An 11,390-nucleotide genomic window follows, 5' to 3' on the forward strand; every position below is an offset into this window, starting at 1 on the left:
GGGGGCATGAGTGCTAGCCAATGTCTTGTGCCTGGGCAGTGTCACAGAATCTCATTAGCCAGTGAAGCTTTCACAGGCTGAGTGGTGAGATCTTCAAGACTACAGCCACATTCCCTCTGTTGACTGGCACAAAAGGCATACGGGAAATATTGTCTGAAATTTTGTTTCCCAAAATTCTATCTAATTATCAGAGTTTTGTTGTTTTACTCTTGCTGTTTCAGGACTCCTACATAGACAACTTTTAACATTTTGCAAGAACAAATCTCTACAAAGTCAATTTTATAGGAAGTGAGGATAACCTTTGGTATTTTTAACATTGTATAAAATATGGGCGCCATGAAGTGAAGCCATTGGGATGTTATCATGCTGATGTGTGTACAAGTGGTCATTTTCTGGTAAATTAGTTTTAAATAAGTTATTTAAATTAAATTAAATGTGCCAAAAATGGCGAAGCATTCCTATGGAGGTTCAGTATTCATGTTAAGTGATGTTTATCCATTATTTGGCCCCAGAGATTTGGTTATCAGGCCTTGCTGTCACAAATTTTCAGGGCTCCTGAATAAGGAACAAATACATACAACGATTTCGTAGACACCTTGGACACTAGTCAGCAACCCTAACCTATCATACCATGCACATATCAGACATCTGACCTTAACACAAAGCATCCCTGAATCTTATCCTCACCCAAGCAAAGGGCAGATATTTGGTGATTCATATAATCTGCATTGTATTTGCTCAGGTTATACAGCGGCTGGCCCAACTAGCTTGGTAGGCAAATACATCTGAGAGCAAAGCTTGCTCAATTGTCAATCATGCATCAAAGGTTATTAAACACTTTCTACACATAAAATAATCAAGTAGAGGTTTCATTTACAGAAAACAGGTGACAGAAGTCCTTGAAAATACTATTGAGTGTAAAACAGTAGTTGGATGAAGGGCCATGTTCAAGTTCATTTCTCATACTCTGCTCAGTAACCTGGAGCGCAATAATAATCTGTCTGTTAGACTTAAAGAGCTCTTTATTAAGCACAGCAGTGTTTTAGTGTGATTAGAATACAGAGCCGTGCCTTGCCCTTTACCAGAAATAACAGGTATTTGACTGCATTAATTCGATGTTAAACTAGGCTGTGCATATGCGTGCGTTTTTGTGTGTGCACGCACAGGAAAAAGCGCAGTGGTCTCCATTTTTCGATCCCAGGCTGGTCAGCAGCTCTTTTATGAACAGCTCTATAATTAGAGAAACACCAAGCAACTAATTACTTAATTGGAGTAAGGCCTTTAAATGAAAATGATGTAATCTGAATCCAGGAAATGGGCTCGATTTTCACATGCACTAAAACATGAATGTCAACATACAAATAGGCACACACACCTCGTGACCTACAGTCTTCTTGAAATGTAGCCATCAAGCAGCCGAGTCTTTCCCCTTAGTTGGGCTGTAATTGATTCTCCATTTCACTCTGCTGGCTCCTGACAGGATGTGTGTATGTGTGTGTGGTGGTGAGAGAGGAAAAGGCACAGAGGTAGAGAGACTCCTGTTTGTGTGGTCTGCTACAAACTATATCAGTAAAGGTCATGGCCGTGAGTGCATGTGTGCGGGAGTGTGTCTGAGTAGTAATTAATTAGGCCAATGCCCCACACCTCCTCATCTGCTGACCTCACTTGTAGACAGATAACCTTGGCACTGTGTAATATGTTGGTCCTTTTTACTGTAGAATTCTGCCTTACTAGAGGGCAAAAATATCACGCAAAAATTACAAAACAAGAGTGACATAATGTCCAGTGAGTCCTGATATGTTTGACTTCTATTAGTGTATTGAGGGGGTGTTCCAGTCCTTGTCACTGCACCCTGAAAATGTAGTGACCCGTCCCCTCAACACTATCTGACTGTCACCCTGTCCCACACTCAGGACACCCGCCTCCCCCAGAATACTCCCCTCTCGCTCCACAGTGGGATCACTGGTCCAGTGTCCTGTCATAGGTTGAGCACGGATGAGTGCAATACACCCCTTAATGACAAACAGGGTAAAGTGGGTTAAATCGACTACCAAGGATCATGGCACAATGTGCATTTTGTGATCATAATCAGGCTTTATGCCAGTGCTCTAAGCTGGGGCCAGGCAGGCCTAGGCTGTATAAAGTACAAAAGAGTTACTAAACCCATCTGTATATAATTTGATGTACTGAAGTGTGACAACAGACGCACAACCTTCCCAAAACACACGCACACAGGGGAATGTCATTTCAAGCATTCCAACAACACAATCATCACACAGGGCAGACACACACTCATAACTGACCTCTGATGTCTAATGACACACCCTGCAGAGGCCGCCACTTGGCCAGAGCCACCCGGGACCCCAGCAGTTTGGCCTGCGACAGTTTGAGGGTGGGTTGAATCGCAGCAGTCTGACAACTCTGTTCGACTGGACTTCTGCTGTGTGCAATCATGTCCAGACATGTGTGTGTTTCAAATACTGGGAACACTGCTTTATTTTCAAACGTCAAATAATAAGAATACATCACTATTGCTTGAAAAGTACTGGTAATTCAATATTCAGAAATTCCATAAAATTACATGTTTAACAAATTGTAAAAAACAATTAGCTAAATATTGCTAAAAATTACGCTACCTGTCCAATGTTTGGACACACTTTCCCTTTCAGTGTGTGAAAACCTCTAGTAGTGTATGTATCACTGCATGTAGGCCCTTACAAACTAAGGTTTTATTCAGGAAATATTTTCACATTCAGCATCAAATTTTCAACTAATCTGCATAATACATCCTATACCTAAAAGGATTGGACAGGAAATCTGGAAAAATCATGAGTCTGGGGACTGAATACGAGGTTGCTGAACGAACATCGGTTTACTGGCAACAGGTTAATTGATAAGGGTGACCCAAGAAACGATTACCAATCACAGAGGGTAAAAGGTTGCTGTCAATCATTTGTCCACTTGACCTGAATGAACACAGGTTGGAAGCTTGCACGGTCAATTTCTGTGTAATCTAGCCTACGGCAGAGATAGCTTGGCTGCTATCGAGTCAAACATGCCATTCCATAAATATCCTTATAGAAATTATTAAGCTATAGGTTCCACAGCTGCAGCAGTGACAGCCACACCAGGCAGCATCCCATTACCCCAGGACAACAAAGGGTCATGCAGGGTTAGCAGATTTCAGCATTCGCCTCCACTCGTTCACAGGACCAGCAGCGCTCAGGACAGGAGGTCACCTAATCACCTTGCAGAGCCATCTCCAAGGGAGAAAGGGGGAAGCGAGCGGGGGGGGGTTGATGAAAAATCAATAAAGCAGTAATTGCTTGGCTTATCACTGTGCAATGAAACAAATTGGGAGGAGAAGGAAGGCAAGGAGAGGGCTGGCGTCCATGATGCAGACTGGGGTTTTTGACTGCAGCGTGTGAAGCTAAGCGTAGCGAGAGAGAGAGAGGGAGGGAGGGAGGGAGAGAGAGAGTGTGTTTGGGCTTCAGTGGGCCAATGCAAGGGAAAAAAGGTCCCCTCGTGATAATTAAATCTTCTCACACTGATTTTCTGCCAAATTTATTTCCCCAGGGACCATAACTCTGATTCAGTGCTTACAAGCCTTGCATAACTAATCATTTCAACGTGGGGGGAACCGCAGACCTGAATGAACAGGGAGGAGAAAGCAGAAAATAAAACAGAGAGATGGCTAGACTGATTCTGTGGCACTATTCATCTCCAAATCAATCACTATTTAGGCAGGACAAACATGTGACATAAGTGTGGAATGTTCTTCTGTAAGACCGTGTTTAAAATGAAGGTATAATTGATTATCTTTTACACATTGTCTGCGGTGCGATATGGGCAGAACACATCCTTCAATTCCTGGAACAAACAGAACTCATGAAGCCAATGAAGTGTCGGTTCAATATTCCTGACTGTTCCTGGCATGATTGTGTTGAACATAATAACACAACAAATAAGGCCATTTATCTGAAGTAACGACAGGAGATGAGGCTAACTCCGCTAATCAATAACAAATCAATACAAACCAGATTTTCTTACATCAAAATCACTGAGACAGATCTTCCTTCAGTGCAGAGTGCACAGGAGCAATACAGTGCCTCCCCCGAGGCCCAAGGTAGATCATATAACCAGCGGAAAGAACAGAGTAAAAAAATAAATAAATAAATAAAAAAGCACACTGATCTACCATGAGCCAGGATGCTGGGAACTATAATTATAGCATGGTACAATTCAGACACTCTCCTTATTGAATCTTCATATTTTAGTTAATGTGATGAGATCACAGACACCAGATCACTCATGTTTACCAGTGGATGAATTTCACCGCTTGTCCTTCAAGACGCAGTCCAAGCAGTGGCGATGCCGCTCGACAAGGTAGCATGGCACGCCACACTATGGCCCCAGTAATTAAAACATTTAAAGCAGAGCTGGTCCCCCCTGTGCTCCCAGGGTGTGATATGAGGGTCACGCGCCTGTAGATTCTAATTTGTGCACCATTTGTATTCATGACAGGCACGTGCTAAATATTTAACAGCAGCCTGGCAGGAGTTTTGTATTGTTAGGCTTTCCAGGTCAAATAATTTGATTTCAAGGCAGATTACATTAAGCGTCAATGTCCAAGCCACCACTCTCACTTGCCTCTCATTTCCTGTCTTTTATTATAGCCGAGATAGGGGGGAACTGAAAGGGATATGTTTTTGGATCATACAAGACGGTGTTATCCATGGATTTGTTATTTTCAATTAGAAAAAGGGACCACATCATTCACCCACTCCGGTATTGCATGCAGACACTTGTATGCAAAGCGGAAATTTTAGCTGACTGAAAAATTGGTTATAGCCACACATAACAAAAAAAAAAAAATCAATCAATTAATCAAACAAATGATGGCGCTGGCACCTTTAATGTTATTCCAGTTATAGTGATTGTCCCCGATGGAGGCATGTGTGTTCTCATTTGCTCTTATTTTTCTGTATGTTGAACTAGTTCGGCTTGAAACCAAATCCAGACATTTTCTGTTTCGGGCTGTGGTGATTGACAACAGAGCTAGTTAAACTGCGCTGAGGTATTAATGGATGCTAGGTCGAGGGACTGGGCGGGGAGAGTGAGCTGAAGGGGGCCTGTGGCTGAATATTTAATGGTCATATAATTCCTGAACACAGACGCGCACAGACAGGTACACACCCAACCTGTGACCTGTTCTACACACCGTGTAATTAGGGAAACAGTTCTTTCGTTTAACTGCCAAAAGAGCGAACGGTAGGTATATATTCCCCTAATGATATGGGTTAAAGAGCTATTATACGTCTCATTAAAATATATGATCTCCCAATCTGGTGGCGGTTTGAGGTAATGGGGACAGCGCAGCACAGGGGCTGAAACACCAGCTGCCGGCTATAGGCTACACACCAACCCAGATCTACATAACTCTGTGAGAGTGGCTGCACAAATATAAAGATGGTTCAGTCACTGCCTCAGGTACAACACACAAGATTCAAATTATGAGAATGAATTGGGACTATCAAGCATTAGACCAACTTTTAAGCCAACTGGTTGATGTGTTCTGTACAACATTAAGTATATAAAGGTAACCAGGAATTAACACAGGGTCTTAAGAAAGACCTATGAGGCCCAGATTGACAACAAACATGATTACACACTTGCGCACATACACAACCCCTGACAAATGACTCATGTACTGGTATAGTGCTGGTAAGAATGGTATAATGGAGACGACATATCTGACATTTCTTTTTTACCTTCAACTCTGCTGCGTAACATTTTGCCATTAAACGGTGTCATTCCCAGTTGGACTGAAACAATCACCTGCACAAAGTGAATATGCAAAGTGAAGAGTTTACGCTGCACTGCAGTAGCTCTGTATATAAATAACAATACCTATATAGCACATTATATATAATAAAAACATACCACTGAGGCTGAACAATATGATCTAAAATCTGTATTAAATTAAATGATCAGAATGTTTATTTGACTGAACTGGTTAAACAACAACTTGATTAGTTTAACAGAAAATTAACCTGCAACTATTTTGATAATCAGTTACATTATTTCTTTGGCAACTGATGCTTTTCATTGGGTGAAAATGGGTGAAACGGGGCTTCTTCACTATATTTGGACCAAATGGCCTAATCAAAACAAACAAACAAACAAAAAGAACTTCTGGTTATCAGAGGTTGCTGCTATTATTGTCACTTTTAAGACAAATATGCAACATGAGTAAATTAAGCAGAAATTTCAGGGGATCAAGAACTACTTGGACCTGACAGTAATGAGACAAAGCAGACGTTTCTGATGCACATGTAGGTGTAATGGGGTCCACGAGAAAGGGAACGGAGGAGTAAATATAGGTCGGTAAGTGACTCAAAATGGCAGTAATCTGGTATATTTGGTTTACTGCTCAGCACTACATTCACTACTACCGCACAGAGTGAGTCGGGTTATATGTTGCCTTCAGTGAAGTGCCAGCTGACAGTACAATCACACACACACACACACACACACACAGACTGTGTTACACAGGCAGTCAGTCCATCTTATTATAGCTGGCTATGTTAGCGAAAAGCCTCCTGGGCACACAAACAACACCTCTCCGTTTTAATAGCCTAAACAAGGCATGCAACTAACAAAGGAATCATCCTCCTCTCTCATTCTCACACCCTTTCATATCACATGTTTCCTTTTTCAAGCACTAGCATCATCTGGCTGCCCTTAACCAGACAGCCAAACACTTCTTTAAAGTGGAGACTACTTTGTTAACTGATGACCACAGGGCCAGTTATTGATCCTTTTCTTTCTCTATCTCAGTAAATCCTGCTGATAAAAACCCCTCTCTTCTCGCAGGGCTCCGCACCATGCAGCCACATTTCGCTATAATAATAGCTTGCATATCATAGAATCCACATGAATCCGATCGCTGTGGTTTCGATTAGGGCTAAACTAACTCAATCGCATTGCCAGTCTAGGATGTGAATCTATTTATGAACGAGGAGTGTAGGTGGTAGTGTTCTTCACTTTCTCCCCTGCATTCTCTTTAACAGCTTTCTCATTTCAGTTGACTTAACGGGTCATGTATAAACTTTCTAGTTGTGCTGACCTCTAAGAGGCCCTGTGGGGAATAAGGAGACCCCCGGTGTTGCTGTTTAGCAGCCACAGTGGCCCACCTCCTCCATTTAGTCGTGCTGGGAGGAAGGGCACAAGAGGATGGAACTGGCCGACTCTGCTTGTGTGTGTATTTGTGACAGTGCCACTAGTTTCTCTCACAACCAAGGTAAGGGTAAGTCATTAGGGCACTTTGTGGAGCCTCTCTGAAAGGAATAAAATGTTTGTCCTCGAAGGCAATGCCAGCACAGTACACGATGCAGCACCACTCTGCTACACAATCAAGCACAACACCTTATTTCACACTGACCAAACAGCTGGAATAAGGCTTTGAACAAAGGGGAGAAACAGTCAACTAATTCCAAAAAGAGACACCAGTGCACTGTGAACTTGAAAGCTGTCTGACTGGAAGCCTTGCTCTGTTGCCCCAAGCAAGGCAACTTAGTTGCCACTTTGGCAATGACTCCATACAGAGAAGAGAGAAGCAGGAGAAGAGAGCGAGCACAAATGACGGAGAGAGGAGGGCAGGAGAAAGGTGGAAATGGCTGATGAGGACAAATGGAGGTGGGATGATCGAGAGACAAAAAGCAGGAGGAGAAAACAGAAATGGGAGGTAAGAAGAGATGAAGAAAAATGAAGACCAGGAAAAATGAATAATATTAACGTGAGAATGACAGAGAGGTTGAAAAAAAAAAACAAAAAAAAAACACAGGGTGCAATAGAGAGAATGAGCCAATAAATTCTAACCAGAACTAGGAGACTAAAGCAGGAGTGCAGAGCTAATTAGTTTCTGATGGCTGGACTTTCATTTGTCTAAAAGGTCAGCTAACTTTAAAGGTCACGCTGACACGGCTGCTCAATGCAAACACACACACACAAAAAAAACTGACAAAAAAGAGAAGAGAAATGGAGTCCAGCAATAAAAAACCACCCACACTAGAACAAATTATGCTAGTGCACATGCCACATACTTACACAGTGTAACTGATAACGGCGCATTTTGATATTAACAGTTACAGTATATCACACTCAGGTCAGGAGAGGGACACTCTGTCTAAGGACTTGTATTACTGCTAGCATATCCACAGCAAATTACCTTAGACTCTATTTAAATGTGTATCAAGATCATCTTTGTGTGCATGCCTGAGTGTGCTGTGCTGTGATGGGGGGGGGTGGTAAATTTACTGCCTGCAATGCTAAGCACATTTCTGCTTTACATCTCTACTATGCATCCTTACGTAGATAACAGCTATCTTAATAAAAACTAAAAAAAAACAAACAAAAAAAAAACGCGTGGTGTAATCAGCATCTCTGAGTTCATTAACTGAGAACGTACGATTACTATTTACGAGACATGGGTTAATCTGTTAATATCAACATATTAATCGTGTTAAATGTGTACAATCGCTACACATGTGCTGTGTTTCTGCACTTCACTCTATTACAGTGTTGGCTCATATTTATGTAGCTGTTTAACTGCACATGTAACAAGTTGGCGTTTTGTTTTTTCACATAAACAGGCTCCAACTATTTTAAGACAGTCAGGTGAAAAGAAAAGCCATTGTGCATCAGATGTTTTACAGCCTAGAAAATGTTTTGTATTTTGTGATCGTACTGCCCCCAAAGGGAAAATCAATAGCTATTTAACGGAGAACAAATTGTAAAACAGAGCTACAACCAACAACTTTAACAATGCAATTTCTGTTACATTTTATGTTTTGCTTTTTATTTTTATTTGTGATTGTGTTGTCAGTTTACAACTTGTTTGGTATGTCTGTATGCCGACTGCACAAACACACACACACACACACACACACACACACACACACACACACACACACACACACACACACACACACACACACACACACACACACACACTTTAACTCACCTTCCTCCAGTTTCTTCTGAGCCTCCTCCTCTCTCTTGGCTACTTTGGCCTTCAGCACCTCATCTGTCTTAGCTGAAAGGAAAAACAGCAGATACAGAATTTTTAAGATTGAGAAGTTAATTATCCTAAATTTTTACTTGTATGATTATATAAACAAATATATGAATGGACCTATGACTTTTTTTTTTTATTTAAATGATCACATTAATTAAAAGTAAATATTTGTACACATAGGTTACAAACTCTATTTCTGTGAAAGATACTCTGTGTTGAAACAAATTGATACCCATCACAAAGAATGCAGAACATGACCAGAGGCCACATAGCTGGATCAACAGTTTGCACACAAATCAACAAAAATATGAATCATGCTGCCTTCACCTTCCCCTGCCAGGCGGTACCCTGCTCTGCTTTTCCTTCATACCCCTGTAAAAGTCAGTGTGTCTTCGTGAGAGGTATTTATCGCCTCAGCATAATGAAAAGCTTAAGAGAAAGTGAGGCGGCGGGAGTAAACACTCGTCAGGGCATTTTAAGCATCTCCCATCATGAGCAGCGTTGTCTCGGCTCCCTTTACCTCCGCCTTTCCCCTTGAATAATCAAGATGTTAAGCCACATTAAAAAATATAATGCCATGTATGGCAGGACTATCAATACTGCCTCTAAATTAATTACATTTCCATTGCGGCGCATCATTTATTTTGTAGCGTTAGGGCCTCAGCGGAGCCATTCGCCTTTATTGCTATCTCACTTGGTTGATGAGTGAGCTATGTAAAATTGAGTCTCCAATATCATTACACTTAATGAGTTTAAACTTTGGGAGAAAGGGGGGGGGCGCAGAATAAGAGTGAGTAGACAAGAGAGAAGGGGGAGGAAGAGAATGAGAGCACTGCACTGTTTTGGGGAAGTTAATATATAAGAGTGGGTGTAAATGTCTGAGAGTGCTTACAGAATGTTTGTGTTAAGGCACAGCTGTGGGTGTCCGAATGTGCTTTACTGCACCACTTGAGATGACTGCGTACGCATGTGTGTTGTGTGCACGCTCCTGGTTTGTTGTCTGACCTTATGTTGCACTGCAAACAAGTATGCTACATAAAAATATAACACATACACATTTGTGTGTGTGTGTGTGGATGCAGGAGGCCATGGGTTGTGCTAATCTCTCTGTGACTCCGCTGCTGTTTTTGTTCAGTAATTGGTGTAGACAAAGAACTTGTCACACGGCTGTTACGGCTGGTTAAATCTGGAGGTTCCGCATCTTTACTAACAATGACTCCACATGGATGACTGAACCCTCCTCTACCTCCCTCAGCTAGGGTGTGTGTTTGTGTGTGTGGGAGCATGCTAACCAAACTGACAACATTCAATCTATTTCTCTTTGGTAACACAGTCATAATTTAGGAAGTGTGTGTGTGTGTGTGCGTGTGCGCCATGGGCTGCACTATACTGCATTTCTACATTCATGAGTTTTCTTGTTTGTATGTACAGATGTGTATGTGTGTGTATGTGTGCGTATGTGTGCGTGAACTCCTCTCTCGTTCTTCAGTTCCCTCTTTGCTCGGAGCTACTGAGAGGCAGGTAGGAATCAGAGCGGTATCGGTGGTGTGATGGAGCAGGAGGGAGACAAGGGAGAAAGGAGGGAAAAAGGGGAAAGGGAGATGAGCAGGAAGATGGGGCCCATGAAGGAAAAGGGAAGAAATGACAGCCTCGTCTGTGTGCACACTAACAACAAGAATGATTTGTCACATCTTTTGGTCTGCATGTTTATCCTCCACCTCTATCCCTTCATCCCTCCCCCAAACAGCTTCTCTTATCCTCTCACTCTCTCTCCTCTCCTTCTGTTTTGCCCTCTCCCGCCCCTCCCTGTTTTTATTTCTTCTCTTCCTTCTCTTGCTCATCTCTCCAGTACACTGTGCCTGAGGGCGATAGCAGCAAATCAAACTGTTTATCCATCTCTCATCAGTGCGCTGCCTCACGGGGCTCCTGCCCCCTCAAAACAATGAAAGTAGGCCTGAGCGCAGAGCCAGGGATACGATTTAATTACATCAATAAGGAGCTCTGCTTTACGAAAAGATAAACTACAAAAAATACATTACCGCAACGCAGTTTGTTGCACCATCATGTGCAAGCTGTTAAAAGCATGTAACTGGATTCAAGCCTCACAGCTGTATTCTTCTAGAAATACAGGCATATCTGTGTGCAGAGGCCACTTACTGGAAGTATATTTCTTGGCAACTTAGTGGCTGTAGTTCATTGTAGGATAATTGTGTGATGGACTTTTATTAAAGGGGGTAATAAACGGCCGGGTGTTGGGGAGAGGAGAGGCCTTTCACTTCATTTAGACTTCGCTCGGCCTTGGCTACAGGGG

General features: G+C 42.2%; 1 protein-coding gene across 1 annotated transcript in view; it reads right to left on the reverse strand.

The window, feature by feature from the left end:
- Positions 1–11,390, reverse strand: part of LOC109960239 (serine/Arginine-related protein 53-like) — a 93,318-nt gene that overhangs the window by 13,501 nt on the left and 68,427 nt on the right. Inside the window, exon 4 of the mRNA XM_020600185.1 lies at positions 9,026–9,097. Within this exon, the coding sequence (XP_020455841.1) occupies positions 9,026–9,097 (72 nt within the window). The remainder of the gene's footprint in view (positions 1–9,025; positions 9,098–11,390) is intronic.

Source organism: Monopterus albus, unplaced genomic scaffold, assembly GCF_001952655.1.
Source record: "Monopterus albus unplaced genomic scaffold, M_albus_1.0 scaffold45.1, whole genome shotgun sequence".
Taxonomy (NCBI): Eukaryota; Metazoa; Chordata; class Actinopteri; order Synbranchiformes; family Synbranchidae; genus Monopterus; species Monopterus albus.